The sequence below is a fragment of the Osmerus mordax genome, chromosome 3 (assembly GCF_038355195.1).
Source record: "Osmerus mordax isolate fOsmMor3 chromosome 3, fOsmMor3.pri, whole genome shotgun sequence".
Classification (NCBI taxonomy): Eukaryota; Metazoa; Chordata; class Actinopteri; order Osmeriformes; family Osmeridae; genus Osmerus; species Osmerus mordax.
Genome location: NC_090052.1, coordinates 18,165,227 through 18,191,207, shown reverse-complemented (window position 1 = coordinate 18,191,207; position 25,981 = coordinate 18,165,227). Strand labels below are relative to the sequence as shown.

Here is a 25,981-nt window from a genome sequence, read left to right as displayed (position 1 = left end):
TGTCTTTCCAATAGCACTGGCTAACACCAGTGGGAGTGGGCAACCAACCTACTATGGCGCTGTCCGTGGTTCTGAAACGCTTTAGAAATGGTCCAGTCCAGTGTAGGAGCTGTCCAGTGTAGGAGATGTAAGGTGTTTATTGGCACCGAGCAATGTTCTATGAGTAGACCTACTATAGACATTGGCACATGCTTGGATATGTATTAACATAACTCGCATCAACAATAGTGCTATAAGTTGGATTTCGCCACATATATAAATCATGTCGGGAATGTGATGTTAATCGTACAAGACGTTATCACAAGACTTAATCGATTATACTATTTATGTACAGGGATTGAATGAGCCAATCAGAGGCAAATGCCCAGCCTCCGTTGGCAGTGTGCAGTGCGGAACGATGCATCTTGCGCAGGTTAAAGCCAGTCTGTTGCTGTCCGCTCACAGTGTTGCCGTATGAACTATCCTTCAGAGCTGCATTTCTGAATACCACCTAACGACGAAGATGGCGGCCAGGGTAAGATATTATTCTGTAAAAATAACTCCTCGTAACCCATTCTAAATGTTTGTCAAATATAATTAGAGAACATGCCGAGCTGTTTGACGACGCGGAAAGCTTTTTCTAGCAAACGAATGACACTAACAATTTGCTGCTAGTACGTCGCACCTGAATGTCACAACGACTAATATATCTGTCTTAAATTCCAAATTTATCCAGCTGTGTTTTAGCCATATTATGGGCTGCGCTTTTGTCTGATCTTAGCTTTTAAATATAATATACCACGATTGCATAATCAGATAACAACCAGAGCAAGGAAGCTAACTGTGTATCCTTTGCTTAGCTGAGTGAATTTGTAGCTAATCCTGGATTGTAAATGTCCTTGAGCTGACGGACCGAAGAATATGATTATTGAAAAATGCGACCTATGCCTTGAATTTCTTTTAAAAAAAGAATCTGAATCTGAATAATTGCAAACTAGAACGTATGAATTCCAACCTCTTGTGGGTTATCAGCATTGCACTGCATCTATTGCAATAGGTCAGATCTGTGCCTCATTGGGCTGTTGTTCTATTTTTGAGATATATACTGATGTAGGCCTAGGTAGGCAGTGTATGATGATATGTAAGTGAACAAACCTGTCTAAGTGCGTAGCGGATTCTAGGCTTGCCAGCTGCAGCCTCGTACTGTGAACTTCACCAGCAACCGCGTCACACGACCCGCTGTTCTGAGACAGGGACGGGTGTACACTGGTGCAGACACATTCAGATCCAATAATCAAGTCTAATCACTGAACAATTTCAAATTTTCTCTGGATTTCCAAACGAGAGTACTTAATGTAAGCACTACGAACCCAATGATACAACAATGGTGCCAGTCATCTCTTTTTCGGGGCCTGCAGGAGTCAGACCTGAACCGTCTGGAAATCATGCATAGGTTTTCTGTTACATTTAGATACTAATATGAGAGGATAGACTAGGACTAAGTGCTTAAAGACATTTTACATGATAAAGAATATGGGTATATTGTGTTTACAAGAATATTTCAGACTAACTCTGTTGAAAAAAATCCAGATTCCTGTGTAAGTCTTCGCCACAGCGAAGTGTGTGTTTGTGATGATGTACAGGGCCTCCGTTGAGGTCCTTTCTAATGGTCATTCGACATGAGTCAACTGTGTCCCATGGCACGTTGCTCCCTCCCCCCTCCCCTTGGTCCTTGTCCCCTTAGCCCTGCGGATGCCTGTCATACAGGGCAAGAGGGACACAGAGCCTCTTAGAATACTAACTGTGGAATGTAGAATAATTAATTAGATAAAGAACATGAATTGGTGTAAACACAGATATGTAGTAGGGATGATTTAGATTCATTCTCTCTGCCTATGATTTGTAAACCGAAACTGCTGGTGTCCTCAACGTATAGTTGAGTGCAGTAGAGTAGCACTTTATTGATTCCCTTGGGAAATTGCACTGTTACGGTAGCAGAGGCAACAACAAAATACAACATTAACAAAGTACTGAATACAATAACAATATACATTTACAACATACAGTACGTAGCACAGTCGTGCAAATATCTTAGCATGTCTAGTCAGTGCAGACATAGAGGGTGCAAAGGCTTTAGTCAGTTGTCATACATGACAATGTATTTTATGCTACCACCTTAGAGGCTCTACGTTTTCCAGCACACAGCCTTCGTGACTTCATCTCATCGTGTTTGTTGCAACATTTGCACCAGTGATCCAGTCCACTTAGAACAGCTGAGCCTTGAAGGCTTCTTTTTTTCAGATAAACAAGGAAAACATGTCAGAGACTGTAGCATCTCTAGACTCAGGCTAGTATTTAGGCTACGTTTCCTCAGTGTTGACAAGCTAGTGAGAACATGCACATTGTTTGTGCGCACAATCTCACTTGTTTTGTGCATTCACATCTGTGTGTGTGTGTCAGTTCATGCCAGAAGCAATGTGTGTCTATGAATGTGTTCTGACTGGGCTGGGTTTGTGTGTGAGTGGTGCATTCAATGGGGGAGGTTACACAGTAATCTGTAATCCCTGTGTGTGGCCTCCTCTCTGTGAGCTTTGAGCCGTGTCTATATTTGGAGACAGACACTCTGTACGGTAGGAACAGAACAGGGAAAGACTCTTTGGGAAAGGCACCTAAGTTCAAATTAAAATTGATTGTGAGAAATGAAAAGGATTAGGATTTGTGTGTGGACATGGAGAGTATCCATTGTAGAGCTATTGTGTTTTTCTTGCGTGTTGGTGTTTGTCTTCAGAGAGGAACAACCTTCAAACATTGTCCTCTTGCCTGGTCATCCCTTCGAACTCAATGATGCGTTACTTTAGGCTGGAGGCGGGGTCTGAGAGAACCATGCTGTGGAATCAGCCAATAAGAGAAGTGCAAAATAAATCTAATTTGAACTATATTTTGGAATAGGACCAACAGACATGTTTGGTAAATATGTGATGACAAATATGCAATTATTAAATGGTGCCCACTAAAATATTTGATTTTGTCCGCTATGTAGAACTGCTGCTGTGTGTGTCAGTCTGGGAGTTAGTAGGTCTGGCTAAGTGCAATGCCATTCAGTAGAAGAGTCATTGCCATGCTGCCTCTGAAGCATTGATTTAATTTCCCCCCAGTAAAGACCAGAAATTACTTAAGGTGATTTAGCTCAATGAAGAAACAAAAAGAGCATAAAAAGTAGCTAATGTCTTGAAGCATTCCTGCATTGTTTGTTAATATTGAATGGACTAGCTGTCTTCTAAACCTAGGCAAAGTGTGTTGATGTTGAAAGAAATGTTAGACTGAACTGATTTAAGTTTAGTATTTTGCTCAAGTACATATTTTTTCCATGGCAGACAAGAACATGAAATGCTTTTGTAAAAATGAGAAATTATTTGAATATTGCAGCATACTGCTCCTGGAAACTAGCTACGTGCTAACCTGTTTGCAATTGATCCCCAGCAAAGAGAACACATTGGATACTTCCCTAGGGATTTAGCCTCTTGCATTATGGAAAAGGACACCATACTATGAGAGAAATAGATTTTTTAAACTCTGCCAAGCAGGAGAGAAAGACAGGAGCTGTATGTCCCTTACAAGAAGAGAGTTTTAGGCTATGGTTTAGAGCAGGGGTCCCCAAACTACAGCATGCCTTTGGACCTCTGAACAATGCCAGACTTTTTTCCTTTTGTTGTTTTTTTTATAGAGAAAAATAAATAAAAACAAATCAGTTCATTGACTAATATGCAGAACTAAGTAAATGTTTTGATTTCAATAGCAATGAATATGAAAAAAGCTAATTACGATAGTAATAATGCTCTTTTAATAGGCTATATATCCCTTGATATGTACGGGTGTACGGTGCATAACAAAATAATAAACTAATCTAGCATAATGAATACATTTAAAATCATAATAAAATCTTCACAATAATACTGGTAGTCACTCTGGCCCATGTAATTTTCTGTTACAGACCGACCCGGCCCCACATTAAAGAAAGGAAAAATTATCTGGCCCTCGCAGAAAAAAGTTTGGGGACCCCTGGTTTAGAGGAAATACATTATATTGGTTCTATTTGTATATATTCTGTAAATGTTGTCTATATTTAGATCCAGAGTTAGACTGAAGGAGACATTTAAAAGAAGTTTGTGAAGCACTAACAATATTTTTGTTTAAAGAACACAGTGCTAAATCTAGCTGCTCAGCTCAGTGGTCGGAGCATATGACTGCAGAGCAAGAAGTTACAGGTTCAAATCCCCCTCCCTATGTCACTGGATAAAAGGGTCTGCCAAATGAATGAATACATAACATTATTATCTGAAACAATGTACAGTACACTATAATGTCATTGTTTATGTTCTTTAACTTTACACAACATGTTTATTTGCAGTCAGTTAGTTTCTTTTGGATAGTCAGGTTCAGTTGATCTGGTAAAATAACAGTACTATATAAAAAAAATACTATATTCTTTTCAATTCAAAATAAACCTTCTGTGCTTGTTTGTGCATGCCAGTGACCCCACTAAACAGAGCTTGTGAAACCTCTTAACATGACAGTTACTGTGTGACCTTGTGGGAGCTATACTGTACTTCCAGTCCATGGCAAATATATTATAGTTGTCTTTTAGGTTTTATATCTTCTTTACCTTCAACTTCAATATATCTTTTTCTCAAGGAAATGTCATTCATTGTACTCCCACGATCATCAAAAGAGCTGTCATGAATACATATCAGTACTCACATTAAAACAATACATGTTTATAATGTGAGGAATATGTAACCCTTATGTCAAATGTACATAAGACTGGAGAACATTATATGGCTGACATATACTCCTTCAATCAGATTTGGGGTGCAACAACCTTAATCAACATGAACTCAAACGAAATAGTCACAGATACATTTTATAGGTAGTGTAAATTGTAGAGGTATTTGGCCTCAACAGGACTTAATGGTCCACATATGTAAAAAATACAACATTAGAGACCCCAAGACCCCAACTCTGTTCTGCATGCACCTGCACTGCTGCCTAGGTGGTGTGTGTGTGTGTGTGTGTGTGTGTACCCATGCCTCAGCTTACTGACAGTGTCCCGGCTGTCTCAACTCTCTGTCTTCTGTCCTCTTCCCCCCTCCCCTCTCTGCTTGCCTACGTTGGCCCCCCCAAGGTGGTAATATTTTTCAAGGTATGTATGTACGTACGCTCTCCTGACAAAACAGCCATTTCTTCATGTTATGAACATCCCCGGCACCACCTGCTAATACTTCGTAGGCGTAATTGGGCAGTCAGCTTCACTAAGCATAATAGCCTCTCTTTGCATACCTGTATTTGCCTCGTTCCTGGGCCTGCAAGCTTCCCTGCAGTGTGTTGCTGCTAGTGTGTTGCTGGTAGAGTCCCAGGAGAAAGTTAGCCCATGTCTGGCATTGCAATTCATTGACTAAGTTGCAACGCATGGGGGGGGACAGTGATTGAGCGCAAATACAATTTGTCAGCCACCCCCCACCCATACTGCAGCCCACTGAGAATGCTTAGGAAACCCAATTGGGGCCCAGTCAGGAAACTGGAAGGTTTTACTTTTTTCCTTGCTAAGGGCGAGCTGGCAGTAAGACAGATTTAGACCTAGGCTAGGCTGCATGTGAGGGTTTTATAGTCCAGACAGGGCTGAGTGCCAGCACCGCAGTGCGCTCCTCCTGGCTCACTCAGATGTCACACCACGGGCTTCCCTCTTCAACCCAAACATCCCCTTTCCACCCCAAACATGGAGGCATCCATGGCACCTGTCACCCCCAGCCCTGGTCTTCCTGCATCACATGACCTAATCCTCAAATGTCAGACAAAACATATGTACCCCACCCAGCATCCAGCTATGAATGGGTGAGCCAAACCTGAGACCTGATACAATCGAACCCGATTCTGTGCGTTATATCATGAATAAAGTGTGTACAGAATTTTCATCTCTCTGAATGTGGCTTGTCAAAATATTAAATATCAAGTTGAAAAAAATAAAATAAATAACACCTCTAACCTTGATCGGATATAACAGAAACCAATCTAAAAAATATTTACCAGATCATGATCATAAATATTCACACTTAATCAGTAGTATCGTCATTAAATATTTTACCTAGGAATAACTGGCTCTCAAGAATAAGACCTGTATTTTCAAGACGTTGTTCTCTTTTGATCTTCTACATTTGTGTTGCCATGCCAACCCTTTCCACAGTTCTCATTTGTTGTGTGTGAGTTTTTTCTACTGGTACTAAAATACTGCATGTTTCACATCTTGTCTCTTTTCTCTTTCACCGTTAGTGCTGGCCTGTGGTTAGAGTTTCATAGGAAATATTGTCCGTTGTCCTTGTGATATTGCATGTGTGGGAGACCCCCTTGCTAATTGAATCAGACAAATTGAATAGCAGGAGTCAAACTGAGAATATTTTTATTTGAGCTCGACCATGTTTGTTTGAAGACCAAGGTCATGATTAGATTTGGTACCTTAAAGTCCTGTAGGCTAATCTTTCTTTGGTTGTCAGATCAAGCTCATTTCCAACCCCCTGCTGACCCTCTGTATGAGTCTTGATGCACAACAAACATGGAATTCAGTTGTTGCTGTGAGCATTTGCTGCTTTGGGGTTGACTAATGTATATCAGGGCTGCCTGCTGGTGTCTGATACAGACCTTGTCCCACCTTCTCCACCAACTGAATCCCCCACACTTCCTCAGGTGTACTCTCTATTACATCTCTCTCTGTCTTTCCGACCCATCTGTCAGTTGCTCCCCCGTACTGTTACTATGTTACTGGGTTACTATAGATACTGAGAAACCTCAACTGTTGGCAGTGTTGATGAAATGTTTTTTCAAATGTTACATACACACTGAGAACATGTGTAATGGTGCATCTCTTGAAAAGAGATAACACAATCTAGTATTTCAATGGATCAACTGGTTTTGTCTGTATCTCAACAGTTACATCTGTAAATCGGTAAATCAAGAAAATGTAAACACCTGTTCCCCGGTCCTTGGAATGCATGTGCACTAAAACCAGAAGGTCTGGGACAAAACTGCTTAGTCATGCAACACCTCCCCTTCAACATCTCTCTCCTCTTTTTCCTCTCTTTCTTTCTCTTTTTTTCTGCAGACAATGCAAGCGGCGCGATGCCCAACAGACGATCTGTCGTTGACAAACTGCGCTGTTGTGAGCGAGAAGGACCTGCAGTCTGGACAGTGAGTAGATTGATTCCCTCTTTGGCGCGCTCTACAGGAGTTTTGAAACACTGCACACATCTTCACTGGAGCTGCTTTCTCCTCACAACCGCACAGGCACTCCACTGATATACTCTGAGAACTGTATGAGTGTGGTAACTCATGGATATATGTCAGTCGGTATAGCCATGCACAGTTGTGGAGGTGGAGTTCTGGATCTGAACTGTGAGCCATTCTGTTAAAACTTCACTGTAACTACCTGTGGCAGGGATTGGGTTTTGTCCTGTTCAGTAATCCAAAGATCATTTGTGATTAGCTGTTAATGCAATCCTCTTTTATGTTACTGTCTAGGAGGGGAAGTATAAAGAGAAATGGTGGCGGCTGTTTGGGAAATATATTGTGATTGTTGTACCTCCCACCACCTCCCTACTATCAGGGATTGATTGAGAAATGTTAAACATTAATAGTTCCAAAGTATCGACCAAAAACAGTTTTTGTTCTTTTCATTTGCCTGCACACTGCGCTGTGTGACCGCACACTTACAGGCAGGATGTGCAAGTTTAGCAAATCTTGCAATTTTTGCTTGAGTTTGAAATGATTCAAACCAAAATATTGTTTTAACTGTCAAACCTTTAGATTTATTGGTTGCTGTCAGGATGTGAAGTTTATTTCAACGAATATGACAAAAAGTGGTTCTCAACAGCTTGGCCTACCCTGCATAACATGGATTTAACATCCTTGATCAAATATAGGGCAGTTGTTTAGGCTACATGGTCAATAAATCTCTAACCCTCCACGTAGACATGTTTCTGTGAAGACCACACCCAATCACAAGTTTGTGTTCACGGTCAAGAGCCACCACACGGTCGTCCCTGGCACCATCGCCTTCAGTCTGCCACAGGTAAACCACCTGATACGACGCACCTGCTAACACAAACCACATGTCTGCTCCCTTCATTATGCTCAGAGCTACAGCACTTTCATGATGTTCGCCACAATTTCGGACTAACATGGCTCACATTCTGTCTTTCTCACAGAGGAAATGGGCGGGTCTGTCCATCGGGCAGGAGATTGAAGGTAACCCACCTACCTTTGAGAAATATTCATGAAAACTTAGACTTTCCCCTCTCATTCATATCTGTTCTTTCATCTCCTCTCCAGTGTCCAACTACAACTTTGACAAGTCCAAGCAGTGCGTCGGAGCCATGACCATAGAGATCGACTTCTTACAGAAGAAAAGCACTGACACCTCTCCCTACGACTCGGACAAGATGGCTAGCGAGTTTATCCAGCAGTTTAATAACCAGGGCTTCTCTGTCACTCAGCAGGTCAGGGGAAAAACACACATGCACACACATGCCTGCACACACACACACACACACACACACACCTCATCATATACAATAGCTAAGCTGTGGCTTTTGGTCTTCCACAGTTGGTGTTCAGTTTCTGTGACAAGCTCTTTGGTCTGATGATCAAGAACATCGAGGCGATGGACGCCAGCATCCTCAAGGGGGAGCCAGCGTCAGGGAAGAAGCAGAAGGTACCTGGTGTTCCAGCACAGTGTTCAGCTATATAACCTAACCTAATCATCATTATTTTTAACTGATTTGATGCCGGAGTCAGTCTGTTTTTAGAGCTAGGTTGTGTGTAACCCTCACCTGGGTGTGGGAAGGATGTTGTGCACCTGACGACCTGTCTCCTCTGCTCTCTTCCAGATTGATATTGGGCTGCTGGTGGGAAACAGCCAGGTGATCTTCGAGAAGGCAGAGAGCTCCGCCCTCACACTTGTTGGTAGGTTCTAGATCATTCCTCACAAAAGTGGGCACATGACCCCTCTGAACAGGTAACACATTCTAAATCAGAATGGAAAACAGCATCAGATATATTTCAGGACCGACTACTACTACTAGTACCACTGTTTCTTGTTCTTAAACGATTATTTTGACATTAGATGTTGCTGGAATCGCAATCCGTTAGATGTCTCACTGGTCTCCACTGCTCTCCTCATGTCTCTGTAGGGAAGGCCAAAACCAAAGAGCAGAGACAGAGCATCATCAACCCTGACTGGAACTTTGAGAAGATGGGCATCGGTGGTCTGGACAAGGAGTTCTCCGACATCTTCCGCCGTGCCTTCGCCTCCCGAGTCTTCCCTCCTGACATTGTGGAACAGATGGGTAAGCTTGTTGCCACTCATCCATCCAGAATACAACACATTTTCCAGGAAAAACTTCAGACTGTGTCACTGTGTCAAGAAGGAGACTGTTATAATGCAGTGATGAGTTGGTTTATTGACATTGGGACATTGGTTTCTTAATAAAGGTTATTTTTGACTTAAATCAGACAAAACCTTTTATTATTATACCCAAGCTCTTATCCAGTCCTGCTTCATTGCCCATTAGTATCCATCCATCTTTAGAGAGGAAAACCTGAGTTGGTTGTGATGTTTTTCACACCCATGTCCCCTCCTAGGGTGTAAACACGTAAAGGGCATCCTGCTGTTCGGTCCTCCTGGATGTGGTAAGACCCTGATGGCCAGGCAGATCGGGAAGATGCTCAACGCCCGCGAACCCAAGATCGTCAACGGCCCTGAGATCCTCAACAAGTACGTGGGCGAGTCGGAGGCCAACATCAGGAAACTGTTTGCTGACGCCGAGGAGGAGCAAAAGAGGGTGAGTGGATCAAACGCCTGCCTGTTTTGTTTGTGTGTTCAAAATCACACCAATCTCTACATTTAAATATCGTAACTGAAGAACAGTAACACAAGTTAATAAAATGTAAATGTGTTGTCCAAGTCTGTTAACCTGTCGGATCCTCCTGGTAGCTTGGTGCCAACAGCGGACTCCACATCATTATCTTTGATGAGTTGGATGCCATCTGCAAGCAGAGAGGCACGGGCCAGGGCAGCACAGGTGTGCACGACACGGTGGTCAACCAGCTGCTGTCAAAGATCGACGGGGTGGACGAACTCAACAACATCCTGGTCATTGGTAGGACACGGTCCTATTTACCTGCTCAGACATAGACTCATGAAACGATGCTATAAATACACACATAGCGAAAAATACATCTCTGAAAACCACCGAAAAATATGATTCTGCACTCCTGTTTACTGTACTCCCATCTCTCTTCCATCTTCCTCTCCTTTCTTCCCTTTCCTCTGTCTCCCTCCATCCAGGGATGACCAACAGGCCTGATCTGATAGATGAAGCTCTAATGAGGCCTGGCAGGTTTGAGGTCAAGATGGAGATCGGTAAGAGCGACATGTAGATTATTGTGATTGTGATTACCGGTACTGTGGTTGGCTATGTGCCTTCATTCTGCATTTGTGTCTTTGTCTCAGTATCTCTTCCGTGTCTCACTGTGTCTCTCTCTCTCTCTCTCTCTCTCTCTCTCTCTCTCTCTCTCTCTCTCTCTCTCTCTCGCTCTCTCTCTCTCTCTCTCTCTGTCTTTCTCTGTCTGTCTCTCTCTCTCTCTCCAGGTCTTCCTGATGAAAAGGGGCGTGTCCAGATCCTCAACATCCACACCAATAAGATGCGAGACTTTGGCCTTCTAGGAGGTGATGTGGACGTGAAGGAGCTTGCTGCTGAGACCAAGAACTACAGTGGTGCTGAGCTGGAGGGGCTGGTCAGAGCTGCCCAATCCACAGCCATGAACCGCCACATCAAGGCTACAGCCACAGTGGAGGTGGACACGGACAGAGCGGAGAAGCTGAAGGTCACCAGAGATGACTTCTTGGGCTCCCTCAACAACGACATCAAACCTGTAAGTCTGGAGCTAAAGACTCCACCAGCTCCTATTCTGCACACAGACCACTGAACGGAATAAAAAAAATACTTTACCCCTCCATTTCAGAACGTCAATTCACAATTTTCTCACATATCAGCGTTGTGGTATAGTCCTGCTGAGTCAGATGAGTGAGTGTGGCACCTCATGTTCCCTCCGCAGGCGTTTGGTACCAACCAGGAGGACTATGCCAGCTATATCATGAACGGCATCATCAAGTGGGGCGACCCAGTCACACAGGTCCTGGATGACGGGGAGCTGCTGGTGCAGCAGACCAAGAACAGCGACCGCACGCCCCTGGTAGCCGTGCTGCTGGAGGGTAAGGCCTGTTCACGCACACACACACACACACACACACAGACACACACAGACACACACAGACCCAAAGACGGACAGAAATATAAAGAAACACACTTTCTTCACTGTCATTATACACTTTGTGGGTGGATAAAAACACTGCCCCCACCACCACCAGGACCTGCCCACAGTGGGAAGACAGCCCTGGCAGCCAAGATCTCTGAGGACTCCCAGTTCCCCTTCATCAAGATCTGCTCTCCAGACAAGATGATAGGACACTCTGAGATTTCCAAGTGCCAGGCCATCAAGAAAGTAGGCGTCTCCCACGATCTGTCTATCTATCTTTATGCCGCTTTATCTTTCATCCTCTCTCTTTTTCTCATCTGTAAGTGTGTTTGTGACCCATTTCCGTTTTTCCAAAGATATTTGACGATGCATACAAGTCCCAGCTCAGCTGTGTGGTAGTGGACGACATAGAGCGCCTCCTTGGTCAGTATCCACTTCCTGTCCGTTAATGATTTCCCCTGAAAACTTCTGTACTGTTCAGTCTGTTATGGCCCCGTGGTCTTTAAATTGACATTACCCAGTCAGTGACTGCTGACTGCACTATAACTGGGATGCTTATGAGTTCTTTCACATACTCTCATAAGTCGCCTTTACCTAACTTCCTGGTCCCCTCCCCTATCTGTAGACTATGTGCCTATTGGCCCTCGCTTCTCTAACCTGGTCCTGCAGGCTCTGCTGGTGCTGTTGAAGAAGGCTCCCCCTAAAGTAAGTGTTTATAGATCTGTGTGTGTGTGTGTGTGTGTGTGTGTGTGTGTGTGTGTGTGTGTGTGTGTGTGTGTGTGTGATAGAGCAATAGGAAGAGAGAGGGGTGGAGGGAGAGAGAAAGATGGAAAAGAAAGAAAGAAAAGAAGAAAAAAAGAGAATATGTTTTTATGTGTATCTGTTTGAATGTGGATGTGTGTGAGTGGGTATGAGCATGGGGGTATAACTCTGCTCCTTGCAGGGTCGTAAGTTGCTGATCATCGGCACCACCAGCCGCAAGGACGTCCTCCAGGAGATGGAGATGCTGGACGCCTTTAGCACCACCATCCACATCCCTAACATCTCCACTGGAGAACACCTGGTGGAGGCCCTGGAGGTACATACACACACACACACACACGCGCATCCAAGCACATACACACAAACACACACAAATACAAATAAGCACATGCACACACACACAAACAGACACAAACACAGCATTTACCGTAGTAAGCTTACATTGGGTGTCATGTGTCAGCTGCTTGGCAGTTTCACTGAGCAAGAGAGAGCCACCATTGGCCAGCAGATCAAGGGGAAGAGGGTGTGGATCGGCATTAAGAAACTACTCATGCTCATCGAGATGTCCCTGCAGGTGAGAAACAGCAGCATGTCTGTAGGGTGCATTGCGTATGGGCGACAAAGTGAAAAATATGTTACGGTTTCTGATTGCATCATTGAATTTCTTTCGGAATAAATAAAGGAAATATAATTGTACTTCTATTGAGTAAAATACTTGAGACATTCCACATTTGAACTTTGGACACTGTGTTCAATTTGAGTCAGGATAAGGAAACCCATGGTGGAGACAGGTTGTTGATGTTTTATTTCTGCTGCTTTCCCTCCAGATGGAAGAGGAGTACAGAGTCACCAAGTTCCTCTCTCTGCTGAAAAACGAGGGGGCGTGAGTACTCCCTACACTCCTCCAGCTAATCACCACCTCCTCTCTGCATGCCAATCACTCACAATCACCCAATCACACTTACCTTCCTTTCTACACCCCTCCCTTTAACCTATATCACATATATCCCACCAGCTGTGTTGTGTAACAAACAAATACACACATTTACATAGGGGAACATTAACTGTAACATGTTCTTACAAGTATTGATTGAACATGGTTTGCCTACTTGACCGAGACATGAGTTACAACTTTGTCTCAAAGCCACACACATGCGCGTAGACCTACACACACGCAGACACACACAAACACACGTAGGGACACAGACTCATACCTATATGCACAAACACATGCTCAGTGCGTCCAGACCCCCCCCCCCCCCCCCCCCCGTAACCACGAGTATGATGGCTTGACCGCTGGTTTTCATTTTGTCATCGCCAGGTTGGATGACGCCAATCACATCAGAATTTAAGCACTCTCTTTCTGATGGTAAGATCATCAGCTATCGAGGTAGCTCGCTGTTACTTAGCGACTCTACGTCTACCTCAACTACAGTAGCACTCAGTGGCTTAAGCATCGAGAAGTAGTTTGTCCATAGTTTCCCCAAATGTAGAACTTATATCATTCCTGTTATCTCGATGTGCTTACTTGTAGTCAATGTTTTGTTCATGTTGTGCTCTTTCTCTTTAATGACAAAGAAAATCATGACATGTTTAACGAAAGCAAGGAACGCCAAACATCATAGAACAGTTTTGGACACAAGCCAGCACCATACCCGTACTGTACCTATACATACCCCTGCCTCATTAGAATTCACCCACAACACTTTGGTAATCTTCAATTGCCTGCTGTCCCACCCTCATAATGCAGTCATGACTATGGCATACCGTATATTGAATACATATATCTAGTCAGGTGATTGTTATATAATCATGACACATACTGTATTTTGGGCCATCAGAATCTTGATTCTGTACGTACATATGCATGACATGACCTTTCCGTTGCCCTCTACTTCAGGACAATTATGATAAAACATAACATGAGCCTCTGTCCCACGTGCTGCTCTTATAACAATGTGATTCATAATGATTTCATATGTTGCCTGCTTTGATGATATCATGATACTACTAATTGTTTAGCATGTCACACAGACCTTAAGACTCCTATAGAGATAATGACTGACCACTGTAGCAGGGTGGTGGCTGTCACATGATTAAAACATCATCCAGTATGGTATGTAATGTATGTTAAGGTTAAAGCAGAGAATGATGGTTCTCTTCTTCTTTTGTAGCATTTTAAATCCTGTTCATTTTTTGTTTGACGCAAGACACCATCCTGCCTATTGTTGGTGTTGTGTGAGTACACTGGTTTACCAATGCCTGCTGGACAGGTGAATGGCATGGACGCCTTCATTCATAAGTGACTGACGCTCTTGTTGTGCTTGTTCATCTTTTCTCCAGTGATCGCAATGCCTACGAGTACAAGTAGATGATAGGGACCCTCGGAGGAGAGGAAGTAAAGAAAGACAAGAAGGAGAAGGGGAAGACACCCTCTGTTCATTAGTCCTCCATCGATCTATCTGTTTGTTCACTCAGTCAGATTCAATCCCCTCTCATTTAGAGCATGTTTCCATGGCAACTATGACCGTCAAGTCCCTCGTCCGGAAACTCACAGAAACCTGTTGAGAAGTGTGCTGTTACAAAAATGTTATTTGTACATACTGGCGATATGGGTTGCAAAGTGCTGTCTTGTGCATTGTGAGTATTTAGCCTGGTATGTTTTAGTTTCATGTATTTGTAGTAACTTTATCCCGGTCTACTTAGCTGTATTTATTCAGAATGATAAGAGCTTCGAAGATTATATGTACTGTATGCTATATATTCATTAAACACACAGACATGTATACACAGTATACACATGACAGGCAAGTCATTAAGCCATTTGAATATTCTGATGTGAAAAATGAAAGGCTTTTAGTAAGTGTGTTGTGGAAGTGTGAAGTGCTATGTAGGGTGTATGTGTTTATCCTGTACATGTAGCTTGTTTATTTATTGTATATAGTATATATATAAATACAATATATAATGAACAAATACAAATCACTGTTGACTATTGGGTAATATATCAGTATGGTTTTTCATATCACTCCAAATGTTCTTTTTGCCAGAAGATTGTAATGGTTGTTGTCAGTCCAGTCTAACTGTCAGTACAGTGTAGGAGTGGCCTCAGTGTTAAACGATTCAGCACTTTTGAAAATGGACATAGCTAGAAAAGAAACCTTTAGTACTTATCAAATCAGTACTTTGTGTGATTTCAATTTTTTGTGTGTTCATTTTTGTGATTTTCTGTGTCTAAAACTGTATGCATGTGTGTATGCGTGTGTGAGTGTTTGTTTCCGCTGAATCCAAACCTACCAATTTGTTGGTGTAATGCATTTGTTGATTTATTATGATGTATGACCAGTGATTTTTTTCCAAAACTATTTTTATGTTCTTTATGATCATTGACAGTGCGTGTCAACAAGCAGATGTATTATTGCAATAAAAGCACAGATACACAGGCAAAAGAAGAAGAAAAAGCACCTATCTGGTCTCACGAGTTCTGTTTGCTGTTGGGTTTAAGTGCCGTGTAAGTGTTCAAAGTTGACATTGTCCTGACTACATCATTCATATACAAAAACTTGTAACTGGGTGAACACACAGATACCTGAACACAATATCTTATTATGGTCTTCAATGACTGGATAAAATATAAAAATTGCAAAGATTCATCTTTGATTCAACACAATTTAGTCAGTTATGTTTTGCCACGAATAAACCGTTACAATAAAGGTTATGATTGAATTCGCGTAGTCGCTATGGAGTCCAGTCAATAAATGTTTGGATTATTGTTATTATTTTATCACTTAGGCTATATCATTGCGTTCAAATGAATGTATAAAACAGCTACATGCATATTGCAGCAGGCGCTTGGATATAACCCCCTCGCGCCTGTAGAGAGCAGTATACAGCTTGATCAGAAACTTTAGAATCTTGACCAGCACGCGCCCATACTGTAAAAGGGGGTGGAGCTACTACCAGTGTAGAAGCTAATGCCTTTGCATTCCCTCGCCGTGGCAGCCCGAACTGGAACGGTAATTATATTTTTACATACCTTAGAAATAACAATTGTATTAATGGGGCATTTATATAGTAGGTAGAATAGTAATGCAATTCTTAACGCGGCTATATTTCAGGGAACAGCTCTTACTTAGCAATGCGTTGGACGTTTGGATCAATTTCCTATAGTTTATCTCTGTGTGAAATTACAACAGTCGTAAGATACGGCGGAAGAATTAACTACCACCGGTGAGGGAGAAACTACATTGAATTTTACATGCGCAGTGGTGTCACCGAGAAGGCGTCTATACAACGTACCAAGGTGAGCGGTGTCCTCATATAAACCTGTAGGCTATAGTGTGCAACGATGTCTGTTCAATGTCGGCTCTTGGGTATGGCTAAACCCACCTCTTCATTGTGACCTGCAGCAAGGCCGATTGTTTCCAACTTTGACAGATCCGGGTAGTCACCCAACACATTCATAAAACATTGTGTTGTCGGTTTGGGGCAGCGTGGACAGCAGCCAAAGATTGACACTTCGGGTACTTTGACACATATTCATCATAAAGTGTGCATGCAGCGTGGCAATTTAGGTACTGAACATTTTTGATTGGCGGGGGGGGGGGGGGGGGGGCGTGAGCATAGATGCATAGACTAGCAAATAGTCTTGCAAAACCTTTAAAAGGACTTTTGAAACAGTTGCCTACCTTATACAGTAGTATGCAATAACTCAGTAGTGAGAGCTGCATGTTGTTGTTGTTGTTAGACTAGGCCTACATGAAAGACTATGCTCAATAACAATTCCGTACATCCACGAGGTCAGGCTTGTAACCACGTTAATGTTCCCTCGCTGCACAACGAAATGTGCAGATTAAGTAGGGCCAGACATGAGAGACCCTCAAGACTTTTCTAAAGTTACTCAATTTTAGTGTCTGATCGTGCTGAAGGGGGAAGTATGATAGGGTAGGCCTAAAGGCGGGTTGGGACACTTGGCAAAAGGCAAACACTTCAGATGCCATGAACACAGTAAAGTAACACTAACAGGCACCTCAAAGTCCTTGCAGCATTCTGAAAATTGTCCAGTAGTAAAATAGGTATTCATTTAGGCCTACTTAATAACCGTATTGGTAACTAGGTTAATTGTAATAATAGTAGAATTTTTATGAAGAATATCCTAGCCTATCGTATGGTACTGGATATTATATCCAGTACCATACGACATGTAGGCTAGACCAGGCTCCTGTTCTTTTTGACGTGGTTTGTTTTATGAATATACGTTTGTTACAGTGTTATAGTGCAACAATTTGATCAGACTGTTGTCAAGCTAAATTAAGTCCTATTAAATAATCTCTACGGAAAGAAAATAGAAACTACATTTTCAACAGCGAGTTGCCAACATTAAACAGGGTTTTGCATTTGCAGTCACACGGAATAACGTTAAAACTCCCTTCTGTAGCGAGCGCTTTTCTCATCTCATAAACTGCTGCTTGTTCCGCGGCCAAGCGTGGCCTCCTTTGGCGTTTCCCAGGCAGCGACGACGTCCGTGTCCTGCTTTCGGGGTTGATCTCCATGAGAGGGTGAAAAAAATGAAGTGTAGCCTATAGCGAGAGAGTTGGGTTACATAACTCGGCTGCGCAGCTGATGTCCCAATCTGAATCCACTGCACCGGTTGCGTCAGAGGCCGATCCGGTAGAGCTGGGAGAGCTGGGTAGTTTCAGTTTTCTGTCCGGATGACTGCAGCATGTCTTCCCATAGCTCGCATTTTTACTATTACAGACAGGCAGAAGATAGCATACAGAACTCAGACCAATGGAGAGAAATCAAGTGAAATCACCAAAATAATTTCCCACAAATATGTTGTGGCATTACTGTTGTAATGCCAGATCAAATCAAATGCCTAAGTATTATGTCCCAGTAGGACATGTTGTCTGCCAAGAAAGCACATAATGTACTGAGCAAGTTGTGTTACATAATTTGATGTCTGTAGAGCCAACCACAATAGATTTGAGCTTTTTTTAGTAATACACAATTTCCTCTTGTCTCTCATTCAGTCTTTACATGTCTCTCTTTCACTTACATGGCAGAGCCTCTCCTTTGTAACCTAGTGAACCTGCCCTTCTGCAGCTTCCCATTTGCTGAATGTAGTCATCCATGTGGTTGGCTCCTACTCTCAAATCCCTTCATCTTTCACCTGTCCAGCTCATGTACATTACAGAGGAGAGGCACACTGCTTAGTCACTCAGCCTCCTTACTCCCTGTCTGTCGATCTGTCTGCCTCCATTCTCTCTCTCTGTTTCTGTCTCTCTTTCTCTCTCTCTGTCTTACTCTGTCCCAGTGTCTGTATTTCTTCTGTCTGTCTGTCTGTCTGTCTGTCTGTCTGTCTGTCAGTCTGCCTCTCTGTCTCACACACTCTTTTTAAGTACTTGGGATGTGTGTTGTTTCTCTGGCAGGAAAGCCTACATCAGTGCGATGAGGACCTAATATGTCTCCTCTCTCAGGGAGGGCCCTGTAGGGCCGGCGTCAGGCGTTTCCTCCACAGTAGGAAGTGGTCTAGGGAACACATTAAAGGACGGACCCACTCTGAACCACAATGTTCACATGCAATAAACAGGGGCTATTGTATGCATTAAACAATGGCCTGAAATTCCGTTCCTGTCTATATTATTGAGGTCACATACGTTTATTTTAGCAATTGACTGCAAGCTGATGGCTAAGTGGTGGTGGAGCTGCTGTGTAGTGGACCCTGTGAATGATCTGTATGTGTTGCATAGTGGGCCCAGTGTTGGGAGCTGTGTTGTGTGGTTGGCCCAGTGGGGGAGCTGTATTTGTTGTATATCGGGACCAGTGGTGGAGCAGTGTGTTTGTTCTCTTTAACCCGTGTGTTATCTTCGGGTCATTCTGACCCATCAGTCATTGTGACCAACCGTCGTATTGTGACAACTTTACCGCATACAAAAACAAAGTGAGGAATTTTCTTTTAACCGTCGGGCTGTCTCAAGAAAATGTTAAAAGAAAATGCTATTTATTTGTTTTTGTATTGGGTAAAATTGGGTAAACACAACGATGGTTCGTTGTGAACCTTTGGGTCATGTGACCCCGAAGGCAGCACAAGGGTTAAGGAATTAGTGGGGATGTCACAGATATGCAGTGGACACAAAACACACATACACTGTCAAATTATGACTGCTGAAACACATGACTCCTGTTAGTGACATATTAAATCCTAAACATTCTAAATGTTTTTTGTCTTTTTAAATTCTTACTATTGTTGAACTACTTGTGTCACATGACATAAGTACAACATAGTTGCTAGTGTTCATTTTCATTTTACTTCCAGCATAAAATTGTTCTTTTTTTTAAGTGATAATTTCTATGATTTTATTGTTTGTTATTATTATTGTTATTAGCATTAGTATGATAGAGAATCACCCAAATTCCAAGACGAATGATTTACGAGTTGGTTATGAGTTCTCTAGTTTGGAATGTTTGTATTATACCTCAGAAGATTCTGTATTGCAGTCTCCAGTCATCCTCAGATGTGATTAGCAGGATCATCTGTTTACAGATTCATGCTGAAGGGATATTCCTCACCATCAGAGACTGGACAAACAGCTCCAAAGACGGATAAGTAAGCATCCACCCTCTCTAATGGCCTGCTAATGGCTAAACTTCCCGTTTAGGGCGGGGCTTCATCTGATTGGTCACTTGATGTTTTACATTCTGAACGCCTAACCATTCCAACTTCTGAATAGCATGATCCTATAGAATAGGAGTTTCCCTGTGTTTTAGACTGAATAGACTTCTTCTGTTGTGTCTTGGTACCAAGTAAGATGGTGAGTGATTATTTACCAGTTCTGTTGCGACCTGGTGTTCAGATAACGTGTTTATAGGCTATATTTAATACATGATCTATGTCTTGCATCTGTGGAAACATCTTAAGCAGTGTCTGCTTTAGATAAGCTCCATGGGAACTAAAAGCACAAGTATGAGAAAAAAGCATTTGGGCCAAAAATGATGACATAGTGTACTTTTTATGTATCTGGTTTGTATATAACATGCCAATGATTTACAGTTAAGGGTTAGAATTCAGGGTTGAAGTTCAAACAAAACCAGCCATTATGTGCTTGTATGAGCCAGGGGTATTCAGGACTGCAATCCTACAATCAAAAAATATTTCAGATTGTACAGATGATGGTACACATGAATCTAATGATGATCAAGGATGTTTATAATTTATCTGGCATGCATTTCCATCCCAAGAGTGGCACCCAAATCAAGCATGTACTTTATGCACATCTTGGCACCTGGATGACTTTGTTTTAGGACTTGGTTATGTTTTCTTTATTTCTCTTTTAGTTTGACTGATGGTCAAACCTCAATACGTGGTTTAACACAGTGTGTTGTTTTGTCAACATCAGGATCAGAAAGTGTTTCATTACTCATTCTTTATCTGTTACAGAAAAATTACCTACTAACCTCATGGTACAAACTACGCAAAGAGTAGTCAACTCCCTTTATTTTGTGTGTGTTGACCTGTAGGAGGTAAAGTGGTTCAGTCTTTAATTTGTATCTACCTTATTAATATAATAAAATCCTGAATGTTTAAAGATTAGACTCACTGGTGTTTTTACGGTTGCCGGGTTTGTTAATCGGTTTTAGGATAACGATAAGCTGATCAGTGGGGCTACACATTTATTTCCTGTAATTGAATTTTTTGTTGTTCTGATGATTAAGGGGCAATAATGATTAAAACTCAATGTGATTTCTTTATTCAAACAAGACCAATTATTAATGAATTACTTGTTTGTTTAATTCAGTTGCTCTTGAGAACTTTGATTTTCGGTTCACCTGAGATATTTTCTTGACCTGTTCGCTTAAAAAATGTGTACAGTTGAATAGATGTTTATGAATGCTGGGTTGTTTCTGAGCCTTTGTTGTTGAACATAGCCTATGTATTCTCTAGAGTTCAGTGTCACGCTATTCTCAGACTGGCCTCAGTACTTAGCCATCCATCATTCTGAACTGGTCTGTCACTGTGTTTCCTGACTAGCTCCCAGTACAATCAGATATCAAACGTATTAGCCACTTCCCTTACCCCCCTCTAAACATACAGTTCAGCAACTGTGGGTTGGATTTTCTTTCTTCTGTGCATGCATTTGCGTGTTCACAGAAGAGTGTCTATGTCTGTTGTGTCTGTCATCTTCTTTGCTATTGATCCCTTAAATGTACTAGTTTATTTTAATTTCAGTTTATAGCTAAAATTATGTCTAGCCCTTATTATAACCCTCACCCTTTACAATGTTGTATGATGTCATATGCCGTTAGCTAATTAGAGGACTAATTGCCAAAATAACAGATGGAGACAGTTGACACACTGTCTTGTTATCTATTGTCTCTATACAACATCGTACGTCATGAATCTGTTTTGATTTTTCCATCAGAGAGGACACCCTTATTGTCCTATCCAGGCCTTGGATACCTTCATTTGCATGGTTTGTCACCATCCTTGACTGATAGAAGAGTAAATTCCTGGTGACATGTGATAGAGGTGGCCCCTCGACCCCAGTGACCCCTCTGCAGCCCAAGCCATTCCCTGAGGAGAAATTTGTTAGTCAATTTGGCATAAATAAGTATGAATATCAGTGTGTTGTGGCATGTTAGGGATGCAATGCAGGGCTCCAGACTGCAACCAGTTTTTTAGTACCTGCACATGTGCGACCAACACATTTTGAATTTATTGGGTGTGTACAACGTCAGCACACGTTATCAACGATGCATAGATCTAGCAAGACAGCGATATCAGCGAGCCCTCAGCATTAGTACAGTAGCTAAAAGTCTTGGAATGTTTAGGCTATTTTTCGCTAGGTTCCTACGAACATGTCTTCATCTGCCAGACAAGTGGGTTCCCCTTCGTTCTTTTGGTGAGCTGTCTCACGAGCCCTTCTTACCCAGCGTCATGGAGCCGAGCAGCTAAATACTTATTTAGCACTAGCGTTGTTAGCTACTGTATCCCTGCATGTGTTTGCGCTGTTGCTCAGCAAGTGTGGTGCAGGTCACAGGGGCGATTCTAGGATCAGACCTTCAGGGGTGCTCAGCCCCCAATGAGAATGTGACATGAATACAGTGCCTTGCAAAAGTGCAAAACCCCCTTGCTAATAAATCCCTAATTTCAATGGATAACAATTAATTCATTTATGTATTATTATGCAAAATATTGCATGAATGAAAAAACTAAGGACTGCCGGCATCAAATGATAATAAACAATAATAATTGTTATTTTTTAAATTATTATTATTTTTAGGGGTGCTGAGATGAAATTTAGGGGTGCTTGACCCCTAAAAAGGGTCTAAAATCGCCCCTTCTAGGAGGACTGATTGATAAGTGCCTCATACATTTAAGGCATAGCTAAGACCTGCATACAGTACGTAATGTCACATTAGATAATGTATCTAAACTCAAGCTTGTGTGGTGCGTCGCTGTATATCAGTTGTAAAAATGACCCATCTGCAACCAACATAAGCACACCCCACAATTTCCCCAGAAATTGTACCCTCTCTAGTTACATTAATAATTGCATTGCAGGTCGATTTTAAAGGTGTGCCCCTAAATGTTCTGCTGCGCTCCTAACATTTTCAGTCAGGGGCTACGGTGCTCCTAGTAAAAAAAGTTAGTCTGGAGCCCTGCAATGAACAGGAAGAAATGAAGTGTTTTTCAGTCAACAGGTCCAGGCTAGGTCACACTGTGCTGTACCGTCACGGCTAGATACCTCCTACCTGTACCTGTGTTTGTTTTGGTGGCCTCAGGTATTTGGTTCCTAAACTCTCTTTGGCTGAGTCAGATTGTCTTCCCTCCTTTCCCTAACAAACACACACAAATGCATGCACGTGCACACACACAAGCAATTGTAGCTTTGCTGCCCCTTAAAACTTTCTTTATTTCAACTAGTTACGTTTTGTGTGCTTACAGCTCATGCTGTAGTTTGCACATGATTTTATTTTATATTTTATTGTATAGTTTATTTTAATCTAATTCCATTGCTAGTCATGTACCCTTAGTTTGCTAGTTATGTACCCTTCGTATAGTTAGTCCTCATATTTAAATTTTAGATTCCTATATGTTTAATGTTTGCACCTTCCTGCCAAAGCAAATTCCTTGTCTGTGCAAACTTTCATGGCGAATAAAACCCATTCTGATTCTGATGATGGAATTGAGGTAGATTTATCTTAGAAACGAATAAATAACTTATTGGGTCAGAAAAAAATACTAAAATATTGTCAAGATTTTGGTTACGGCTTCAAGTTGGATACAACAAAGAACACTTTGACCTGTGCCATGTAGTATCTTTTAACAAATGGGATCCTTTGGAGGCTACTCCAGTAGTATTTGAGTGAGTCAGAGCCCAGTAGCAAGGCGCTCAGTACACTCAGCAAGGAACTGTCAGCTGCCAGTTGTATTGGAGGCAGTTATTGCATCATAAAAAGACAGATGAACTCACTGCTTAAACCAAGGGTGCTTTACTACCCCCACAGCATGAGGCCTTGAGCTAGCCCTTACACACACACACACACAACCACACTTATCCTGTACAGATTTACAGCCAGAAATACATCACTCTTGGTTTGTCACTGCAGTCTCATTAGGCCTGCTCTTAATGTGTGTAGAATCTGCAGCTCTGTAATGAACGCTGAAAGTGAATCCAGTTCTGGCCTGCATGGTCAAAGGTAGCGTCCAGTTCCCTCCTTCAACATCTTATTAGTAGGAGAGATTAAGTCAAGACTTAGTGCCCCACCCCTATGGCTAGGGTTGGATCTTTACAGTAACAGAGTAATCTGATCCTGGACCTGTACCAAAGAAACAACTTTTTTCACAGTTGTGACTTTGCACTTATACGAACCCTAACCTTAACCTTAACCTTGAGTAAGTGGAGTCAGCTGTGTCAGGCTGCCACAGATGGGGGCAGGCTAGGAAGGCCTTGGGGACTGGAACCGAAACCTACAGTTTCAAGAAACGCTCGAAAAAACAAGTGAAATGTGCTTTCTGCCTCGAGTGTACATATTGTTCTCATTTTGAGAGAGCACGAGTTGAGGGGCAGTTGACAAATGTGCTGAGTAGTTTCATACATTTTTTTTGTGTCCCTCAGCTTGATGGCCTGCATGTGACATGTGTACAAACTATGTATCCTAGTTGTAATGCTTTCTCTCTGTGCCTCCGGCTAGGGCAAACCAAATTGAAACCGCATGTGTCCCCTATACAGCGAAGGCACAAGCTCTTGCAATATCCTGACCACTCTCCACCCCCAACAAACTAACACAGTCACACACACATTTCCCCAGTGTATTGGGGAGGAGAGACATTAGTCTTTGTGCAAGTCAGAGATCAGAACAGTAAACCAAAAAGACTGGCTACTCAACAGGTCTTTGGAGATAATCCGAACCAAGTTCTCGGCCCTGATTGGTCACTTGTCCTGCCTTCTGGACATTCCTCCTGCTGAGATATTTTGATCTAATGTTTCAGACACACTGTGTTGCCCAGGGGGATGATCAAATCATACACACTTAATTTAACAGTACAGTCTTTGTGGTTGTCAGTTATTTCTAAGCATATGGTAATTAATGCATCCTGCCTGATGCCATGGAGTCTGCTCCAGTACTGTGTGCCATGGCCATTGCACCTTTAACACTTAAACACACTCACAAGTTCACACACACACACACACACACACACACACACACACACACACACACACACACACACACACACACACACATACACTAAGACAGATGCATGCCTTTATGAGTCTGAAGTTCTGTGTGTTAATAGAGCAGCTGTACTCTGTTATCATACCAGCATGCTGAAGCCTTATCTATTCATCCTTACCATCCTTACATACCAGTGTTCCCCCTAGGTTTACAGATTTGGGGGGGGAGGGGGGGGGGGGCGGGGCGGGGCGGGGGTCGGCAACCATGTAGACCCTGTACCTACTGTAAGTCACTCTGGATAAGAGCGTCTTACATTTAGTCTAAAAGACTAAATGTAAATGACACGCCGTCGTGTAAATAAGATAAATAACATAAGGCCACTTAGTTTGTTTAATAAAAGAGCAAGCTATAGACCTGTTTTATAGGAAAGGTAACCTTAAATGACTTATTTTGTGATCGGGCGCTATATATATATATGTGTGAGACAAACGGCTTAGTTATGATAACTTGCATCATGTGTGGGTTAAAATGCACACATTTTTCATCCTGTGGTAGTGCTTCTACGGCGGGGAGTGCTTCTCAAATGATGACACACATGACAAGATACTAATTGTGTCATGTCATTTCTGGCATTAGTGGTGTCAAGTGTCTTGTCTAAAGTGTCATAGAGCACATCCAAATGAATATGTAATGAATGAGTGGCTGGAAGAGAGTACTTACAGTGCACAAGGTGTCCAGGAGGAGTATAGAAAGTATTTTTCAGAAACAAAGAGAGAGACCAGGGAAGGCAGAGAGAATGGAGAGAGAGAGAGAACCAGGGAGAAGAGGAAGAGTGTCCCTAGAGCGGCTCATGCACAAGTTTGTCTCGTGAAGTCTGATTGGGAAACTTGATTGCCTGTGTCTCGTGGCTGTTGATTCGCTAATGAGTTCTCACTCTTCAGGGCCCCTCTCTTTAACAGGAGCAAAAGTACAACTGTCTTGTTTTTTTATTTTCATGCACTTGAACTTATAACATTCTTAATTTTGAGATCTTGTTGTACCTGCTTTTTGTTGACACATTCACAGAAAGTACGTTTGCTGTTGACGGCATCTGTGTGGTGTCGTGTTTCCTGTTCAGAAGCGTGACCCATCTCTCAGAGTGAGTCTTGACCTTGATTGCAAACACGGTCCGTGCTTTATGTTTTTGGTAAAAGTG

General features: G+C 42.3%; 2 protein-coding genes across 2 annotated transcripts in view; both read left to right on the top strand.

The window, feature by feature from the left end:
- Positions 1–436: 436 nt before the first annotated feature.
- Positions 437–15,825, top strand: nsfa (N-ethylmaleimide-sensitive factor a). The gene is made up of 20 exons (XM_067232524.1): positions 437–514; positions 7,130–7,215; positions 7,996–8,095; positions 8,232–8,271; positions 8,356–8,522; positions 8,630–8,737; positions 8,913–8,988; positions 9,216–9,371; positions 9,667–9,866; positions 10,019–10,184; positions 10,373–10,447; positions 10,676–10,959; positions 11,143–11,299; positions 11,456–11,589; positions 11,700–11,766; positions 11,969–12,048; positions 12,287–12,421; positions 12,566–12,679; positions 12,933–12,988; positions 14,449–15,825. The coding sequence occupies exons 1-20, from the start codon at positions 503–505 to the stop codon at positions 14,474–14,476; spliced, it is 2,241 nt and encodes a 746-aa protein (XP_067088625.1). The 5' UTR covers positions 437–502; the 3' UTR covers positions 14,477–15,825.
- Positions 15,826–16,106: 281 nt separating this feature from the next.
- Positions 16,107–25,981, top strand: part of LOC136940395 (thyroid hormone receptor alpha) — a 36,353-nt gene continuing 26,478 nt past the window's right edge. Inside the window, exons 1-2 of the mRNA XM_067232525.1 lie at positions 16,107–16,121; positions 16,224–16,408. The gene's annotated coding sequence lies outside the window, so the exon portion shown is untranslated. The remainder of the gene's footprint in view (positions 16,122–16,223; positions 16,409–25,981) is intronic.